The 21,161-nt window shown below is 33.8% G+C and overlaps 2 protein-coding genes across 2 annotated transcripts in view; one reads left to right on the top strand and one right to left on the bottom strand.

Annotated features, from left to right (window-relative positions):
- The window catches only part of LOC123683284 (calpain-9-like), a 191,879-nt gene extending 180,455 nt beyond the window's left edge, over positions 1 to 11,424 (top strand). Inside the window, exons 11-16 of the mRNA XM_045622219.1 lie at positions 7,636 to 7,793; positions 7,864 to 7,936; positions 8,608 to 8,832; positions 9,338 to 9,533; positions 11,057 to 11,112; positions 11,168 to 11,424. Coding sequence (XP_045478175.1) covers positions 7,636 to 7,793; positions 7,864 to 7,936; positions 8,608 to 8,832; positions 9,338 to 9,533; positions 11,057 to 11,112; positions 11,168 to 11,194 — 735 coding nt within the window. The 3' untranslated portion in view covers positions 11,195 to 11,424. The remainder of the gene's footprint in view (positions 1 to 7,635; positions 7,794 to 7,863; positions 7,937 to 8,607; positions 8,833 to 9,337; positions 9,534 to 11,056; positions 11,113 to 11,167) is intronic.
- Positions 11,425 to 12,398: 974 nt separating this feature from the next.
- On the bottom strand, positions 12,399 to 20,923 carry LOC123683285 (leucine-rich repeat-containing protein 15-like). Its single transcript, XM_045622221.1, has 3 exons — positions 20,748 to 20,923; positions 19,505 to 19,669; positions 12,399 to 14,536 (listed from the first exon to the last, which is right to left on the bottom strand). Coding segments are annotated over exons 2-3 (2,061 nt in total). The 5' UTR covers positions 19,507 to 19,669; positions 20,748 to 20,923; the 3' UTR covers positions 12,399 to 12,477.
- Positions 20,924 to 21,161: the final 238 nt, after the last annotated feature.

The raw sequence follows: 21,161 nt of genomic DNA, 5'->3' as shown, positions 1-21,161 counted from the left end.
TTATTTCACAGTACATTATATTAGCGTTTATTATTCTATATATTAATCTTTATGAAAAAATCTGTTCGCGATTGAAGATTCACTAAATCATGACTACTATTACTACTACATTTTACATATAGTGGCTAGGTGATTTCTTGTTTCTGTTCATAGTCTTCTATAAGGATGATTTTTTTTCTTGATCTTTTCAACTGTTTATTGATCCACCCACTATTCTAGTCTCAAATTTCTATGAATAATTGAAGAATAATTGCATATGAAAGTTTCAACCAGTATAAATGACAACAATACATAGTGTTGCGAAGTGCGGAGAAAGGTTCAGTGGTACTAACAATGTTATTGGTATATACATTAGTGTCGCCATCTAGACTGGGTAGAGTTATGTATAATTTTATCTACTCAAGATTTCTATTGAATGAGGCGCCCATATTATGTACCATCTCATTATTACGCCTTCTTGACATAGTCCCATTTATGTATTTCCCATAAAATCTAGGTTTTATATACTTTGTAGATATTTTCCCATTCTCTTCTTCAAAATCCAACCTCATTTATAATAAGGTGCCTTTGAAATTTCATTTCATTTAGTCTCTTCCGCCTCCTGCACTTGCTTCTATAAGTTGTGTCTTTCTATAATTTATTTTTAAATCGAAACATACTCAATGTATCTTTTTGCTTATTGTCACGATGATTACGGTTATTCTTGATTGCGTAATTTTCCACCTTATTTGATATTTAATAAATGTTTCTCAAACTGCTTAATGAAATACTCCCATCATAACATTTCACTCAATAAGCCTCGGGCTAAGCCAAACAAGTAAAAAATATAAAACTTTGAAAATTCAACTTTATTCGTCAAGAATGATAGTATACTCCTGATGTGATAGTATGTATACTCTTACTTCTCAAAACCTTTTTTTGTAAAGGTTTGCTTTCGAAATAGGCTTCAACCTCGGCACCCTTCTTTAGAGTCAAATTTTTTTCCCTGGAGCATTCTTTTGAGGTATGCAAAAAGCCATCAGTCACTGATGACCACTGGTGTATAAAAAGTTGCATGAACAAGCATTTTGTATTTGAGGACGTTTTTTGAAAATGTCTGCACTCAATCGATCCAATTTTATGCATAATATTGACGAGACCACGTAAAAAAAATGTACCACAAAAGATTAGCAAACATCGCTTAGGACGGGAAACCAGCAAGCCGACGACCATTAGAAAGACAGACTCAAGGTTTGATAGAAAAGAAGAAGAACTGTTGATGGTTTCGCAATTATCAAGATAGTCATTGAACAGAATACCATGCTGAAAATGCGGATACCATAATAATAATATAGCCTTGCCAGATGATGTATGAGATTTTGGTTGCTTTGGACGGCTTTCACCGACTGTTCTTCTCTCAGCTGACACTCACCTAAACTCAAGAGTGTAGTGAGAAATCCATGTTTCATCCAATGTTACACATCCAGGCAAATAAACCAGTTTATTCAGCTCAAAAAGCTCCATACAACGATGGCAATCGACGATACATTATTGATTTTGATTAACGAAGAGTAAAACTTTTTCATGAACAAATCCATGCAAAATAGTGAGTACCTACCTCTGATATAACTCCATCGCTATCTCACGTAACCTCAATTTACGATCGCTGAAAACTATTTCGTGGACTTTTTTGATGTTCTTCTAAACCATGGGACTGGCTCTGCCATATGTGCGATAGGACTGAGACTCATTGAATGATGTGGTATAATTTCCTATTGTGAAGAAGTAAGTACAGAAAGTTTGACATCGAAGTAAATCCATTTGCCATTTCGGATATTGGGCTTTTTCCTTTTTATGTTTTTCTGTTGAAATAGAGAATGAATGTTATACATATGAACGGTTCATTGGAAAGGTATATTCACTTTTGATAACAACAAATCTTTGAAATGTTTTGTCAGAATAGTATAAGAACTTTGTGTCATTTGAAGCTAGAATTCCTTCTTCAGAGATACATTGCATAGCACTTCAGCAGTATTAAATATTTTATATTCCCTTGTCAGTCTACTTTCCCCTTAAATACTTCTTCAGGAAAACTTCTCATTGAAAACATTATTCACAACTGAAAGCATACACTGTCATTATCCCTTGTAGTCATATATAGACTCCTTAGGATGAAACCGAGGTTCGTGAAAATTTCTTTCTTGGTCCAGTTATGTTTGCAATCTGTATGACTATCAAATCCCATTCAAGAACTTTTTTACCGATGACTCGACACAATTACGAAAGCCATACACTTATTCAAAATTCTCAATTCTACGTATCCGAAGCTCTCGAAAAAGCATGCATAAATGAAGGGGCTGTTCATCAACAAAAACAGCCGTCACTTCCTCTTTGCATAGTCTGGAGATCTATTGTGCTAGCGTCGAATCTCATACGACTTTGTCATTCTTCTATTGAACTGTCACGTTTTCGTTCTGCATTGGTTGATAATGAAAAATTCAACGGGAATTTTTGGTTTCATGAATTTCCTGCTTCCACTTCGAATTTAGTAAGAATTCATATATTCGCGAATATCAGATCGGTGATTCATAATTCCACTATCTTTATTTATCTGGATTTTTCATTTCGATAATGAGAAACAATGATTTCAAGATCGAATACATTTTAATAAAAGTAAAATGATTTATACTTATAAGCGCCGTAGATCTACCTGACTGGTAGATCTACATAACGTTAGATCAAAAGCTATAAGGTTCACAAAGTAAGTAGTTCCACAAGACCGGTGAAGCCGGTAGATCATCAGAGTTAGTAGATTAATCTGGGCAATTAATAGAACCAATAAAAAAACAAAGTTGATTTTACAAATAATAACATCATCAGATTCACATTTTTGAAATCATTCAAATGAAAATAAAGTAGCGTAGCGATAGTGAATTTTTGCTTGAGATAGTTCTCTTCATTCAAGATGAATCCGTTTTGTTAAATGTGGATGGTAATGAAGATACAGGCCAAAGAAATATATAACAAACTACCAACTTGTCATAATACAAAAAAAAAACATTTCTATATCATACGACTTCGTCATACTTCTATTGAACTGTCACGTTTTCGCTGTGCATCGGTTGATAATGAAAAATTCAGCAGGAATTTTTGGTTTCATGAATTTCCTGCTTTCATATATTCTCGAATAAGTATCAGATCAGTGATTGATAATTGGAGTGAATGTAGAATTAAAACTAATTTCTTTGTTTCATTTCATCATTGCTTTATATATTTCTTTTGTACATTGACGATGCTCAAAATAGGTGTATGTATTGAAGCAAATAAAGTATTAATAATAATAATAACTACAACTATCAGAATATCTTCGAGGGATTCTTCACTTCAATAATAAGAAAGGATGATTTCAAGATCGAAAACATTTTGAACAAAAGTGAGAAGACTTATACTTATAAGCGCCGTAGATCTATCTGACTGGTAGATCTACATAACGTTAGATCAAAAGCTAGAAATTTCACGAAGTTAGTAGTTCCACAGAATCGGTAGATTCTGGTGAAGCTGGTAGATCATCAGAGTGGATAGATCAATCTGGTCAATTAATAGAACCAATAACTGAACAAAGCTGATGGTACAAATAAAAACTTCATCAGATACACATTTTTGACATCATTCAAATAAAAATAAAGGAGTGATTATAAATTTTACCCTGAGATAGTTCTCTTCATTCAAAATGAATCAGTTTTGTTAAATGTAGATGATTAGATTAGATTTAATTCAGACGGTTTCGCTTCAATACGACCTAATGGATTGTGCCCCCCATCAGAGCTACTCTGTCCTTAACGTGATTTACAGCTCGCCTTCCAGTTCCAGAGTTCTAATGAACTCAAATATCTGGGATGGCTACAAAGAGGCTAAGTTTTCACTTCTTCAAGATTCGTGTTCATAGCAGGTTTTGCGTTGGCTAGCGATGGCGAGGCATTCCGTCACCAGGTGATTCAGAGTTTCTTCCTCCTCCCCACAGAATCTGCACCCGTCATTTTCTGTTAGACCCATTATCATGACGTGTTTCCTAAGGCAGCAATGCCCTGTAAGGAATCCAGTGAGAAGGTGTAGCATATTTTTACTAAGATCCAGATACTTCTTGGATCTCGTAGAGTCAAAGTTTAGAAAAAACTTGTTGAAGTGGTCCAAACCAGGAAGATCCCGCCAGAGTATTTCTCTTTCGGTTACTTCCTTCTCCCGAAACTCTTTCTTGTAGGTACATTTGTCTACGCCACAGAAAGGTTCCGGGTCGATAAAAAGACTTTGTGCTCCTTTTCTGGCAAGCGTGTTGGCCTCTTCATTCCCTCTGATTCCCGAGTGGCCGGAAACCCAGATTGAAGAGAACTTGTTTTTTCGGTACTCCAAAACCATCTTAGAATCGATGATATGTAAGCTCAGTGCTTTGCAGCCTGACTATCAAAATGTACCGCTATATCACATTTCTGATAGTCTTTGATAGGTTAATTTCTCCAGATCTTTCTATTGGAAGTATTTCTGCCTGAAAGACACTCAGACAGCGCCCTAGCAATAAAAATATAGATGATAATGAAGATACAACCCAAGTAACTATCTAAAATACTACCAACTTATCATAATTGTCTTATCGCTAGTGGAGATCGGTTTCGCGATTTGGGGGTGTTATTTGATTCGACGTTCAGCTTTGTTCCTCACATCGAGGAGCTTTGTTCTTCGGCTAGTCGATCTTAAGGCTTTGTGTTCCGGTGTCCCAGGGAGTTCCCTGATGTTTCAGTCCTCAGAATTCTCTATTTTTCTCTTGTCGTCAGCAGGTTGGAGTACGCCAACTTGGTTTGGTTTCTGATATACAGTTCCCACCTTACATCGCTTGAACGCATTCATAGAAAATTCTTGAAGTGTGCTGAATATAGAAAGACCGGCAGGTGTCCTGAACGTGGTGCGAATTTGTCGGAGATCATGCGGGAAATGCGAATGTCAACGTTGCAGGAGAGACAGAAGCGACAGTGCGCTAAATTTGCGCAAAAGCTTGTCACTGAAAGAATTGATTCACCTCATCTACTGTCCAAGGTTGACATTCGTGTACCAAGAATTGAAACAAGGACCACATCAACTTTTCGACTCCCTAAACCTCGGACTAACATACTTGAGCAAGCTCCGGTCTATCGATTGTGCAGGGCTGCTGATGAACTTAAGTTTAATTTGTTTTTTTAGTTCGGGGTGGTTATTGTTTATTGTTATATCATTGAATATGTAATTTTGTTTGAATAATTGTTCATATTATTTATTGTCAATATGTTACCCTGTTATTGGGAAATTTCCTGTTGGGTAAAATAAACTATTATTATTATTATCATAATTAAAATAAAAGAGATTTCTATCCAGTGCTTCTGAGTTTACCGAGTGTAAACTTTGGAAAGGAATTCTGATCTCCGAATTCTAATTTTCCACTCGCGAAATGAATCTCAGTCATGAACTGATTTTATGTCGTCTTTGTCTGTCTGTGTGTCCGCACAACCTTATAACAGCCTTAACTTCTGCAATTCTTATGCGTACATGTTTCCATTTAAATTTAGCTTTTCCTATGTGCAAAAGTTAAATTCCCGGTACTTCCATATCTCTTACTGATTAACTATTAGCTTCGCACAAGCGCATCAAATTCCCGGAATTTCCATACCTCGCGTTCTGTTATCCAAAATTCAATGAAAATTGATGTACGACACACATTGCACATGCGAAAACTTGAAATACTCACTCAGAATCTCAGTATTTCTCGTTCTTTTCGATATAACAAGACCTGAAATAACTTAGTGTGCTGATTTTTTAAGTGCCATTGGCAAAGAAGTTTTTCACCTGCTGTCTATGATGTATATGTCATTACAGATATATTCAATAATGAACGAAAAATGTCGAAGAATAAAGTATATATAGAGAGCATAATGTAGGTATGCACTCTACTGAAATCAATGAAGGTATCTCCTCAATGATCGATACGTGTATAACATTCTTTGTTTTTTTCTATGAGAGGTATGGTTGCTTCCACAAAGTACATGCTCATCTACAACGGTTCTTCCTTAATTAATTCCAAACGCACAAAGCCTTTGCGAAATAGTTCGCCATTATTTTAACAGAGATTCTATCTTAATTACCCCTAAGCTGATTATGGTCTATGTTCGACACAGAGGAACAAAAAACGGATATCTCATAAATCCGAAGAAGAATCCCTATCACTTGAAATGTTTATACATATAGCGTTATAATAGCCAGGAACTTTTATGTCTTCGCATTTAATTGAACAATAATTGCTTTCAGAAGCTAAGACAACATTTAATCAGAAATTTGATGAATGCTTTCCACGAGTTTCGAAAAGTTAAGGAAATAATTAATCCTTTTATTCGACAGTAAAATCAGTGGTGGTGCTGTAATTTTTGGAACATATTTCTCATCTTGAAATCATGAATTTCGATTTTGAAATAAAAACCGAATCAAGGAACATCATATTAGGTGTAGTGAAATGGAATCCATTATTTCTTCAATTGATGGATTTAGTTATCTGTATCTCGCATTGTATGAGTCCGATCGGGTTCCACTAGATGGCGTTAGAAAAATGGGATTTTGTACTAAAAATTTTTTGTGGTAGTTTTGTGATTATTTGACGAAGTTCAGTTTGAGCGAGTGTCAAATGCACACTAGTAACACAATATTAATAATTCAACTGTTTTCAAGCTATGAGAGAAATTTGGTGAATGGTGTGAAATGAAAAGTTCTCATAACTTCTTTACTATTCACATTCTACAAGAACATTTTCTGTAGAATCCATTGATATAATAACTAATTTTCAATTGCCATGAGTTTCGAAGTTATAATACAAACTCGTTATTTTCAAATGTGAACCATAATCATTTCTATAACAAATCAAAAATATGTATATAATATGATATACCTATACATTTTTCATCAAACTATAGAAATCTTCAAAAATTCCAGTTTCAGGAGGCAAATCAACCAAGTGCATATCTATAGTAATCTCAATAATAGATAATTAAAATATTCGGTGGCCACCAGGATTAAACATCGTTAGATTTATCCTTCAATCACATTTAAAGAACTACATTCATCAAGTTGAAAATGTTGAAAAAATCTACGGTGTTAAATCCGGAGACCTTGATGGCCACCGATTATAGATTACCTATTTGAAATTCACAGATTATTAAAGATAGGCACTTCATTGATTAGCCGTGTGAAACTGACATTTTCAATGATTTTTTTTCAGTTTGTTAAGAAATTTATATATCATGTTATATATTTTTGAAAGGAGAAGAATTATGAGATTCTATTTGTTATAGAAATTATTATAGTTTACATTTAAAAAACACAAGTTTGTATTATAACTTCAAAAGTAATGGCAATAAAACATAAATTATAGATATATAGATTCTACTGAAAAAAGTGGCAATAGGATTTTTCGTTTCATGCTCATAGCACCAATAGTTAAGAAGTTATATATATACGCAGGCACGCCATTAGATCGAATTTTGTCATATAAGTACTCTTAATTTATGTCATGTTTGAATTTTTGCTCACTATTTCAATATAAATTTGAATAGATAGACTACCACAATCTTTACTTATTCATTCCAGAAACCTTTAGATGTAACAAACCACTCGATAGCTAGAGAAGTGGTCACCTTCTTCACCTTACCACCTGGAGATTACATAATTGTACCTCAGACTAATGTACCCAATCAGGATGGAAAATTTCTTCTCAGAATATTCACAGATGAACAGAGTAATATTTGGTAAGAATCGAGCAGATTGAAACATTGTGGAACCATTATTATGAATTTTCATATATTTTTCACTTTTTAGGGAAGTAAACGAGGATAACATGTTAATTCGAAATATTTCTACTGAATTTTTGGAAGAGAATACTTCTATTACGGTAAGAAAATCCAATCAAAGTCTGTACTCACATAAACAAACTGAAAATGTGAAAATTTGGGGGGAGGGTTGAATTTATTTTCTCTAATTCTGTGGTTATTCCGTTCATTCTTCCACATCTTGTAGAACAAAATCGTGCGAGAATATATCAGAAACGCACAGTTTTCATGGTTATATTTTGTTATTCTATGTTGGTACTCCGAACTTTCCGCCACGGCTTTATCTGTCAATTCATCAATTTGCCTTAAAGAAATCAGTTCTGCCAACCAACATTTTTCAATGCAAAAATCACTAAATGATATTTGTGGAAATATTTCATTAATTTCAATGAAAATGCAATGAATTAGAGAAAATAATGTATAATACTCGTACAGAAGGCTCATTCTACCACTCGTTCATTCAAAAACTCGCCACTTCGTGGCTCGTTTTTGAATTTTGAACTCGTGGAAGAATATCAATGCCTCCTGCACTTGTATTATGAATAACTATTACTCGGCAAGTCTGAATTGCCTGTAGTTTAATTTGTAAGCTGATACCAATTGAATTCTGATTGGAGAAAAAAATATTCGAAAAAAGAGAACTGGAAGCCGATAATTCTTCAATAAAATTTATTTATTGATTTTTTTCATCAATTTGTTCGCATTAAGTTTAATTCAACTCTTATTTCTTTAGCCCGAAGGAAAGTCTGTGCTGTCCAAATTTTTAATGAAATATCCACCAGAAATCGATGCTAGTCAATTGCAAAAGATCTTGAGGACACATTGGAAGAATTATCTATCCGAAAAGCCAAGCTTGGAGCTTTGCAAAGGTTTGATAATGCTGAGGGACTTCAATATAAGTGGAAGACTGAATATGCTAGATGTACCTGTATTACTGCATATGCTGCAATTTTGGAGGGTAAGTTCCTTTAATAGTTATTTATGCAACAAGTGCAATAAACAATTTTTGCACGAGTTGCATACAACATTTTTTCTACGTTCATGCAAAAAGCAAAAAATGATTTATTGAGGTGCGACACTAGGTGTAGGAAAATGAAAAGCGCAACTTCTGATGGTTACAAATCGGATCAGTTTTGATTAAGGAGTTATTCTCGGGAAGGCATTGTTTTTTTTATCTCTGGCTGCTAACATTAATACAAAATAAGTAAGTGTTTAAAACGTATTGCCAATCTCACAGCATATCTGATAAATATGTAGTGGGTTTGAACGTTTATGTCATGATGACAGAACGTTGAAGTAGAATGACAGATGAGTGCAATAAAAACTTTATTGCACTAGTGCAATAAAGAACTTCTTTTTCCACTAAATATAGTTCAATAAAGTTTTGCTTTTTGCATAAATGTAGAAAAAAATCATTAAAATAGTCTTCACAATTCAATTTTGAATATCTATCAATTTTGCAGCTGGCTTTCCAAAAATTTGAGAGAAATCATAACAGTGGAAAGACTTCTAGCTACAACCTGAGAGCCTTGTTGTGGGAAGCCGGATGTACAGTTAGCAATAAGGTGTTAGAATGTTTAGTACTACGTTTTGCGAAAAACAGAATTCTTACGACAGAAAATTACATAATGGCTTTAGTACGATTACATCTTGCACATGGTGAGTTGATCTCTGTTCACGAAATAGCATATGTTCTTGGTGTGATAATTAGCAATGAACTTTGCACATTTGGTCGTTTTGAGATATCATTTTAATTTAGGTAAATAGTATCCATTTCAAGTTTCCTGCAGCCTAAACAAAAACAGAAAAAAAATCTGAAATTTTAAGTGTTCATATGAAATAAAAATTCCAAGCTCTATACAAAATTTCAAGCTGACATCCTGATATCCTTAGAAAATTTAAGAATTGGAGAAAAAAACTGAATATTTTCTTGATTATTAAGGGTGAGTATATAGTGCTCGATCGGTCAATAACTCTGTTTCTTTCAAATGAGAATGTCCAATTTTTATGTCATACTCATAATCAGGGCCGGCGTTAGGGGTGAAACAGTGAAGCGACTGTTTCAGGCGCCTCTTTTCGAAAGGCGGCAATTTAGACCAGTTTGTGGCCGCCTTTTCATATTTCTGAAAAAATTTAGTCTTGATTCTTAAAAACAACATGACGTTGGTCCGCTTTGCTGCGTTTATCAACATTCCCTGTAATAAAAATCTCCAAACCGTCGTTACTAAGCCGCCTGTTCAATAAATAACACATGGCAACCCAACCAATATAAACAGCATTGCCTATTACCCTAATTGAACGAGGGATGGAATGTATTTCACAAAGACAAAAAACAACACTTCGAATTTCGTGTAAGTTGAATGTTTACACATTCAACATATGGAAAATTCCTACGATTCTGTATTCGAAACTAGTTACTGATAAATGCTAAATGTTTTCAGCGGAACATATGTTTTCAACCCCATTTAGTTTTCGAAACTCTGCATGCCTTACCGCCCTTTGTGTCTTGTGGTGTGATAGGTCATCTTTCATCGATCGTAGGTATGTGATCGATTGTGAGTGTGAGAATCAGATATATTACTTACGAATTGTTTATCGGAGTCGAAGAAATTCAGGAATTTATTGTAGGTAAAAATTTCCAAAAAAAAAGAAGAAACTACTCAGAAAGATACGATTAGCAAAATCGATAGAGAAATAAAAAATAGCGAATTATCATCGAGGCAGGTGATGTTTTTTGTTAGGGGTGGGGGGATGTTTATTGATACTTTTTCAGCAGGGTCGCCAAAAAATTCTTTGCTTCAGGGGCCAAAATTGCTCGCGCTGGCCCTGCTCATAATCTCCCTGGAATTCTGATTTCGAAATACTCCACCTATATACCTATCCCAAAATTAACAAGAATTATCGACCGATTCAGCACTATCGACTCACTATTTCAATTACTATTCTCGTCACTATTGTTATGTAAAAAATTATTTCTGCTTGAATATGAGGCATCTCAATCAATATCTGGTTAACTATACATACCTATTATTAATCATAAAAAAAAAGTAACAATACTTTTCTGTGAGACAATTTATAATGTCCAATTAATAATCCCACACGTACGTTTTTCCAATTAATATTTTTCATTGGGTAGGTAATAAATAATATCAATATTAACATGATTTCATTTTTTTTTTCAGAAAGATATCATAACATAGACACTAAAATGAAAGGAAATCCCCTCACTCTAGAAGAGGTGAGTGTGTCAAGCATTCCAACACATTGAACTCGATTAATTTGGATTTTTTCAGCTCATATTGATGACGATATACTCATAATGTGACCGCATGGCTTAGAACACAAGATCGTGGAAAACTGATGGCCTGATACTAACCCAAATGGTTATGTAATTTTAAGCTACCAAAGATTTAGTTTATTGATTATTCACTATTAAATTATACACTTCTATTATTTTCGCGGAATCTGTATATAGCTGATAAATTTTATTTATTGATTATTTAATTCAGAATTATGTGCAATATATAAATTTGTTTTTAGATAAGACATTTATGACACAAAATAAAAAGTTCAACATAAAATATTTTTTCTCCGATTGACAGCAAATATTGATTTTGCAGACACATATCTATCAGCAAAGTATCACTTTTCCTGCATTTTTTGCCTAGGTAGACAAATGATTATTTCCAATGGGAATGAAACATTCGACATTCTTGTGACAATCAATATTTTTTGCCATCTTCCTTCTTTCTGGAGGAGTAAGTTATAAGTCGCAATCACTACCCATAATATAAATATATCCGATATTTTCTCAGAAAACTGTCAGATATTTCGTAAGTTGTCAAACTATAATTATCATGAACATATACATTTCCTTAGCAATCAACCATTCTAACAATTTTATACCTACAAATCTGTTCATAAATACTATTCCTTCTACGTGACTTACATCGTAGGTTGTACCCAGTGTCGAAAAAAGGCTTTCAAAAATAACAAAATATAGAGCTTACATCAATTAACTCATTTTGAAGTCCTCAAAAAAAGACGGCAAAGTTCATCAAAGAGGACACCGACAAGCCTGATGAGTGCACGAATCTTAGCGTCAATAACTGTTGAAAAATTACTTTGCGTCATATGACATATTTTTATGAATATAAAGCTTAATTCGGCACCTTTGATGTTTTTTTGCTAAATTTATCTGTATTCCTTCTTGTTGTTTCTGACTGAATTATATTCTCATTATTTGGTATTTTGAATTTTTACAACAGGGATTTTGGTTGATCAAGTTCGAAATGCCGCCCCTAAATTTTGGCGCCTTAGGCAATCACCTAGCTTCTAGCGAAAGCTCTAAGAGTCTCATTATATTCGATTTTAATTGTAGTGAATCTTGATAATATTCTGTACTATTCACTCCTCGGAGAAATAGCTCCTGAAGTAATTAATGATATATTTCTTTCTAATCAAAGTTGCTTTTGAACTATAATTTGAAAAATTCTTGGATGAAAAGGTATAAACATGGAACCATTTTGTATAAATATTATTTAATAATTACATTTGTAAAATAAAACCAAATAGGAATATTAGCACGTTTATAAAACTATCATCACAGAATGTTCTGCCTACCTTGCGTCGACCTAATAAAGGCACTAGCATAAGGAATTTGATCCTTTACCATATACATCAAAATAAACACCGCGAGAAGAAATACGATAACAAAGAATGTTCCCAAGAAGTACATCATAAACGATTTTTTGGGTTCACAATCTGAATAAGCCGAAGTTTCAAGGAAATCAATCATGGTCACTTCATGTGAACCTGCACATAGTAAATTTTTGTATCTTTCCGAATTTTTTATCTCCTTCAGTAAGATCTTATCTGGATACATTCTTCTCATCATTCTACAATCGCAAGAGAACGGACTGTAGCCAATATCTAAAGTAGAAAATTTGCCAAAATCTGCTAACATTGCTCGGCTCAAATAAGTGAAGTAATTTGATGAGGCATAAAACTTCTCCAGTTTACTCTTGAAGAAAACTCTATCATCCCAAGCATACAGAGGATTCCAAGAAATATCCAGTATTTCTAGACTTTCCAGAGGTTCAAAATCGAAAGCAGTAATCACTTCAAGGCTGTTCTTCTGAAGTCCCAAACATTTAACACTTTTAAGATGTTTGAATAAGTTATTTCCATTGGAAGAAATATAGCTGATAGCATTGCCTCCAAGAAGAAGAGTTTCCAAATTTTCAAGTCCTAAGAACGGTTCTGATGGATACTTCATATACATAATGAAAAATTTATTATCCTCCAAATTCAAATACTTCAAGTTACTGAGACCATTAAATGAGCCTGTACTGAATTTAGCTAGGATGCAATTTTTCAGGTTCAATTCTTTCAGGGATGGCAAGAATTTGAATGAGTCTCTCAAAAGGAAAGCCATTCGGGTAGAGTGAAGGTCAAGATACTCTAAACTGGAGGCAGGAAGTTGAGTTTCTAGGTGGAAAAACTCCCAAGCTCCTTTTTTCGTGAATTCAGAGAGGTCTAGATATTTCAGATTAGGAAGACGCTTAGGTATTGTGAAGTAAGAGAGGTTATGTTTATTCAAGATTAGTTTTTCCACATTTGGAATCTTTTCGTAGAATGAATCTTCTATGAAGTTCGTGAAAACGTTGCTCATATCCAAAGTTTTCAAATTAGGCAAAGAGTTTGGTAAAGTTTTCCCATCTAGTACTCCAAAGTTATTGCCTGATAGTGTCAAGGAATTTATATTTGATGTAGCAATGAGTTTTGTAAGTGATTCAGGTACTGAACCGTTAATTCCAAAATATTGCACATCAAGCGACGTTAAATTGATTCCAGTAGAGATAGAACTTTCCAGAAGATCAACAAGGGTGTTTGTTGCCAAAGAATTTCCTCCTATATGTAGTTTCGTTAATTTCTTCAGATGGTTCAAAGCTCCTATTTCCATATTATGGATTCCACATGAGCTCATATCTAGTTCTTGGAGCTGCGACTTCTCATCCTTAGTATCTCCCATAGGAACGAAGTCATCAGCTGATATACTCACAAAGTTATTGCCAGTAACATTCAGATTTTGGAGATTTGGAACAACCTTGATCTGTAAAGCTTTCGTCAACTCTCCAATCATTGAAAATCCACAATAGACTATTTTGAGTTCTTTCAAACTAACTAAGCCTTGAAATGCATCAGGATGTAAATGATTCAACGAAGGATTAGAAATAATATTCAACGTAGTTAGTTTAGTCAAATATTTAAAAGCGAGTTCTTGTATTCGGTCAAGTTTGGGATTATTCTCTATCGTTAGTTTTACTAAATCTCGTAGATTCGAAAAATCATCAACAAGTATCTCCTTTATAGATGTGGATCTTAAAATTAATTCTGTTGTATTAATCTTGATTTGTTTGGGATAATTTTTACAGTTTGGTAGATTGTTGGCATTGTAACAAAGAGTATAACCATCCTGTATTTCTCTGCAAAAGCAGCCGTTCAATGATGCGAACTGCAATGAACTCAAGGCTGTGTTATATGTTCCAACTCGTTTAGAACAGCAAGATTCTTTGTCTTGAATTCCTGTTTCTTGTGGTTGTATTGTAGGCAGAATGGTGATGAGGATAAAAAACCAAGTCAAACTGATTATAGCTGACCTGAAAAAAATAAATAATGGTTAGATAATTGGTAAATTATCCAGTATAGTGCATATCGTCTTCAATTAAAGATACTATAGATGCTTTTCCGCATAAAATATACCTACTTCAATCGATATATCTATCTATTCATCGATAATAATAATGGTAAACAACTTCGTCTGAAGGTGACTTCTTATTACGAGATATAATAACCAGTGTGGTCCAACGAAAACTCAAAACCTCGATTTTCCGGCTTCAAAATGAAAATGTGGAAAATCGCTTGGACCTGTCAATTTTTGATTCGAGGGGGAACAACTTTCTATCGGTAGTGATATGACAGGTAAAATAGTGGTAGAGCCAGGCGCGGATCCAGGGGGGGGGGGGGACTGGAGGAGCGCCCCCCCCCCAAATGGCCCGGGCACCTCTTGAATTTTGCCGGCCCTCCTAGAATTTGACATACTAAGGCTCAAATAATTACAAGATCAGCAAAAATTTTACCTTCAATACATTTTGTGAAAACCCATATTAATGAACGGCAAAAAAATGACATCCGAAAATGGCGGAAGTGTCTGGCTTCCACATTTTCAGTATTTTGAAAATCTAAAAGTTCCCCCCCCCCCCCCAAAGTGGGGCCTGGATCCGCGCCTGGGAAGAGCACTTACTTTTGTGATTTTATCATTAAATGATGGAAATGGCAACCATACACATTTCCATGCAGTAATGTAAGTTCAGCTGAAAACGTTCAGGTACGTTATTCAAGATTTCTGGTGTAATTTGACATTTGACATTCATTATTGATCCGAGCTCACAAATCATCCAGTGACTCAGGCTGGGTAGCGTTAATTTTGAATTTTCGTGACTCCAAAGAAAAAAGTCCACTGGAGCCAAATCAGGTGATCTAGTTGGCCACTCAATATATCCTCTTCTCCCAAACCAGGCGTGAGTAAAAATTTTCATGTAAGGACTGACGTACCGATTGAATTAAATGAGGTGGTGCGCCATCTTGTAGAAAATGATCGTTTGATGGTCTTCTACATTCTCCAATACTTGCACGAGTGCTGGATAAATAGTGTTTTCCAATAGATCTGAATAAATTTAGCCAGTGGGATTACCGGGTATAATAAAACGGCCGATTATGTGTTTTCCATAAATACCTTCCCGAACATTTCACCGGTTATACCGGTTTACAATGCCGTTAACGCGAAATTTACACAGGAAAAACAGATATCGAACATGTAGTTTCAATTACAGTTAATCATTTCACTGACCACCTCATAGAACTGGAATCGGCGATCGGGATCATCCTCATTCAGTTCCTGAACTAATCGTAGGTATCTATCTTAAAAGGATGGAATTTATGTTGTTTCAGGATTCTCAGGATTGTTGTGCGTGAAACAGCAGATACATCGAACAATTTCCTAATACTGAAGGTAGAATCCATTACTACATACTAAAACAGCCACGTTCCTCGCTTTGTCTCTTTCATGCACCCTCTTTTTGTTTCCGACTGAACCAGTAGCGTCAAATTTGGCAACAAGTTGCACAACGTAAGCAGTGGATATTATTTTATAGAATGTAGTTCGTTTAATAAAGCCGCTGTTATTTGCACAGGCTCGTTATTTCTAAAAAATAATGTTATCATTTCACCCTTTCTTCAACGGAATATCCCATTTTAATTCTACTACAAATTTACAATCTCTTTGACACACTTGTAACGTTCTCAAAAATTCACCATAGCCTTTGGTAAATCAAAAACATAGTCCATCTAATTTTTGGACATGAAATTAATACTTTTTTGGACAAAAAATCAACAACATAACACCTAAATATTTGGTAAAAAATAATTGTAAACACTTACTACTTTCCACAGTTTTTAATAATTTACGACAATTGTTTCGCCGTCTAAGCGGATTCATCAGGGTTACATTACAAACACTTTGCAATGTAACCCTGATGAAGCCGCTTAGACGGCGACACAATTGTCGTAAATTATTAAAAACTGTGGAAAGTAGTAAGTGTTTACAATTATTTTTTACCAAATCAATATGATTTTCCACCAAGTAAGGACTGAATCAATTAAACACCTAAATATCTTTGAAATTTGTCGAATACGAATAATATCCTCGAGATAAATTCCACATTATCTATTTCATTGATTTCGCAGTTATTTCATTATCGATGGACTTTTTGAAACGAAATTTTAGGGTCAGATATAACTTGATGCGATCTTCAAAATTAGTTGAAACCACCCTCACCTCTATTTAAAATCAGAGTGTTTTATCCCCCCTTTTTAGGGGGTTGAAGTTAGGTAGATGACAAAAGCGGAAAAGTTGTTCCCTCTCGAATCAGAAATTGACGGGTCCCAGCAATTTTCCACATTTTCATTTTGAAGTCGGTGTTGGGTTTTCGTTGGACCATCTTGTAACACAAAGTCACCATAAAATGTATCGAAAATTATTCTATCAATCCCAAAATACGTATTATTCATCCAAATTCGTTATATCGGCTCTAACGAATTGAAACATTCACACTAATAAGTGATCCCTCAAACCAAAAAACAACTATTTTGGTAACATGATAAATAATCAAAACATTCATCAAATTCAAATGAGTCAATATTCAATTTACTTTATGCTACTGAGAAAGATAAATTCCGCATTAAATATTTCCATTCATTTTAAAAATGGAAAAACAATATTTGAATGAATTAGCTCAAAATATGACGCACACTGTTCACATTTGATCAGAGATCAGTTGTGCAAACTTATTGAAAAAATGACAAAATAAATTTCAAGAATTGTTTCAACTGAATGTTTCACCTGACTTATATTCTCAATACATTATTGAAAGAATTCCAAACAAAATCCATTTCGTTTGATTGAAACATTAATCTATTGCGTGTTTCGTTCGAATTAAATTAATGAAAAATAGAAACGTAACCATATATTCTCTTATTGGAGTTATGATAAGCATAGAGGATCAAGAAGAAAGTCTATATGTCGACCCCAACCCAACATATGTTTCGATCTCTCTAGAGATCACCTTCAGGCCCTACCAATTCAAAAGAAGATTTCAATACTGTTTTTTTTTTAAGTAGTAGAGCCTGAAGATAATTAAAAATACTCAATTACTTATAATAACCCATATAATCCTTTCAAATGATGCGTTCAAATGTTATGCAATACAAATCGAAAAAAAAGATGTAAGGGCTGGAGTATGGCATTTTTAAGAGGTGGTGCTGCCTGAAAAATGTCGTAAAATTGGAGATACATTTTTTAGGTTACTTGCAAGAAAAGTCAAATGAACTTCCTACTTTTTTAGGCACCATATTCGATGCTCAAATTTGTTATAAATATATATATATATAAATAAGTTCATGAAATTATAAGGTTTTCTGAAAAGAAAAAAGTAGAGATTCAAAATTGAAAATACTAACATCCGAACAGATTGATCAAGAGGCTCTAGATGATGAATATTAGAAGAATAGGAAAATTCTGGAAATGATATTTATATCTATGCAATTTGGGAATTTCTTACAGGTTGCTCTGAATTTAGGTATAGCTCGAGCTTGTCGTGAGAATATACTGTTGAAATAGATATCAACGATATGAAAGATTTGGAATTACTTCAATAATCCTCAATAAAATGTAAACAAAACATATTGGACAAAATATTTGGTCTTCACCTAAACTTGTTTTATAATAAGAGGTTTCATTTTGAATAGACAGCTATTTGGGCTCATTTCTGAGGTTGCCATATTTCATCATTTGACAATTAAAAACTGGAACAATACAAGCTTCAACAACGCATCAAAATTGTTGAAATCCATTACAAAAATGGTGAAAATTTAACACACACACACACACACATGTTGCGAAAACTTTCACTTTTCGCACCTTCTCGGCCAACAATAGTGAAACTGTTGGAAAAAATTGGACTGTTAGGACAAGTTAGTAATGTGAAGAATGGAAGCAGTTTGTATCGCTCATAAGGATTCACTGCTTGACTTGATATTCAAGCTATTTGACTTGAGCTTGACTTGAAATCAACTCATATGCAAGTCAAGTAGTAGTTTTTCAATGTAAATGCAAGTACTTAATAAATAAATACTTGACTTAACATTGAAAAACTACCACTTGACTAGAACTTGAGTTGATTTCAAGTAGTCAAGTAGTTTGAATATCAAGTCAAGTAGCTTAAATATCTTGTCAAGCCTAGAATCCCTTATCCCTCAAGAACAACTGAGAATATTGCTGCTGTAGTCCAAACGACATTACATCATATTTCGTTGATTCCTGACCGTCGAAGAGACAATTGGTCACCTAGTTCTTGTGATTTAATAAAGCTCTATACCAATGCTCCATTCAGGTCCTTAAAGATGATATATGTGCAATTATCAAAGACATACAACCCAAATGTGCGAATTGGTCATGTAAAATTTCATGAAAAGGATATGATGCTGCAACCGTAGCAGTGTATGCCATTTGGCTGTTTTCATTTACCATAGTTAATGGCATAACTCCTTCTTTACAATGAAATAAACATTCTTCATTTATTTCAAAATATATTATTTTTGTTAAAAGGTATCAAAATGAAACCTCCTATTGGAAAATCATTTACTCCGTCTCCTTTATTTGGGTTAGCATTATCAACGAAACCATCAGAACAAATGTCGATTCAGCAATAATCAATCTTCAGTATTTGCTCTACAAGAAAGACTTTTGATTTACAAATATCAATATAAACTTCAACGTTAATAATTAATCTAATTAGGTCTCCTTATAGAAGTTGTTAAATAAATTCGTTTGTTATTTATTCCCTCCAGGATTATTCTTGATATTTAATCCCGGAGGGATTAAATGTGATAATTAAATACTGCCAATGAATGACATAAGACATATTTCGTCAATTTAAGACCGGAAGTTTGAAAATGTATTAGAATTAGGTACCCTGAAATTATTTAGTCCTTTTGTTACTCAAACTTACATTTTGTGGCTATATATTTTTTGATGTTCCTAATTTTCATTCATTCCTTTCGTCCAATAGGATCCTTCTTCTTGGCTTCTACGATAAAATTGTTGTCCTTTAAAGATGTAAATTGTAACTTTTGTGAACTGTTAATATTCGAGTTAAGTTCACTCGATTATTCACCTGAAACAAATTGATTAATTAATATCAATGAAGAACATAATTATAAAAATTCATTCTGACAACTGGAAGACCATAATGAATAAAAGTTTGATATTGCTTGAAAAGTATGTTGAAATATTCCATAACAAATTCTTGATTTCCATTTGAAGGAGAATATACCATTGTTATTATTATCTATCACATTTCTTGCAATGTTAGTCATTCGAAAATGAATTAAAGTAACAATTTCAATGATTCAAGCATACCCTATTAGGTACTATTAGGCTATTATGGTTTGGCTAAATCGAGGAATGGAAAATTATTCTAGGACTTAGAAAATAAAAATATGTGGGTATGCTGTTACTTGCATTATCAGTGATTGAATGATATTAATCAACATAGGCTTAATATTCACTCAAACATAAATATATAAAAATAACAACTATTATTAGGGATATAATGAAGGCCGTTCTTGTTAATTAAATAGTAACTCAGTATTCCAACAAACTGAATAATCCTTCAGGTAAATATCAATATATCAAAGGAAAAAATTGATTGATTTTGGTTGGATTTTGAGATTTCATTTCAATGTAAATTATATTTCGAATACAACCACCCTAATATAAAAATCATTGTATGTGAATGATGAAGTTCCCAACAAATGAATCAGGACATACAAGTTGAAATAACCGAACAGCTATAATTTCATTGACTCACCTTCTTTGTGGTTCAATTAAACTACATACAATAATATCACATAGTTTATTCCTACGCCAATTGATGTTGGGAATTCCAGTTGATATTTCCAGTGAAATCGATTTCACGAAGAACTTTACATCACATTCCACAATGAGATGAAGGTAATTATAACATCATACGGAAATAATAGGAAAAAACAACACAGAATCGTCAAAAAGCATTTCGATTGAAAACATGAACTTTTATCGATTGTTTCTTCACCGAATGCACATCTCGAATGCTGTTTATTTACTGTCGCCTGCATGAGATTCTATTTTCGGAATTACCCATGTTGATTTCGAACCAATTAAATGATATTTATGAAGTTGGCATTGAAGGCAATAAGTAGAACGGTACTCACAAAAGGGTAAAGAATAAAACTGCTTCCAATTGAAGTTTATATCAAATACACTACTGTCTATTTTACCATTCCGTTACTATTGGTACTCTCTCATCGATGGATGAATTCTACTGAGCCCAGTCGAGTTCAACAAGTGAGGGTCAAAACAGGTTGTTTTATCTTCCATCGCCTTCTTCAACACTGTTGGTCACCGTGTATTGAAGTGAAAACCCTACCACATTCTCGAGAGCACCTGTCACGGGGTACCGCAATATTCTTTCGGGATGAGAACCAGGTCTCATGTCGATGTTAGTTCAGTATTGTTCTGGTTGCTGAAGATTACCCTCCGGAACACCATATTGGGCAGGTAGAGACGTTCGCAAAGGGCATTTTTTCATATTAATTTATTGGCGAAAAATTTAGACTGAGTAATTA

Source organism: Harmonia axyridis, chromosome 6 (assembly GCF_914767665.1).
Source record: "Harmonia axyridis chromosome 6, icHarAxyr1.1, whole genome shotgun sequence".
Classification (NCBI taxonomy): Eukaryota; Metazoa; Arthropoda; class Insecta; order Coleoptera; family Coccinellidae; genus Harmonia; species Harmonia axyridis.
Note: the sequence above shows the minus strand (reverse complement) of the source record. Positions and strands in the feature narration are given on the sequence as shown.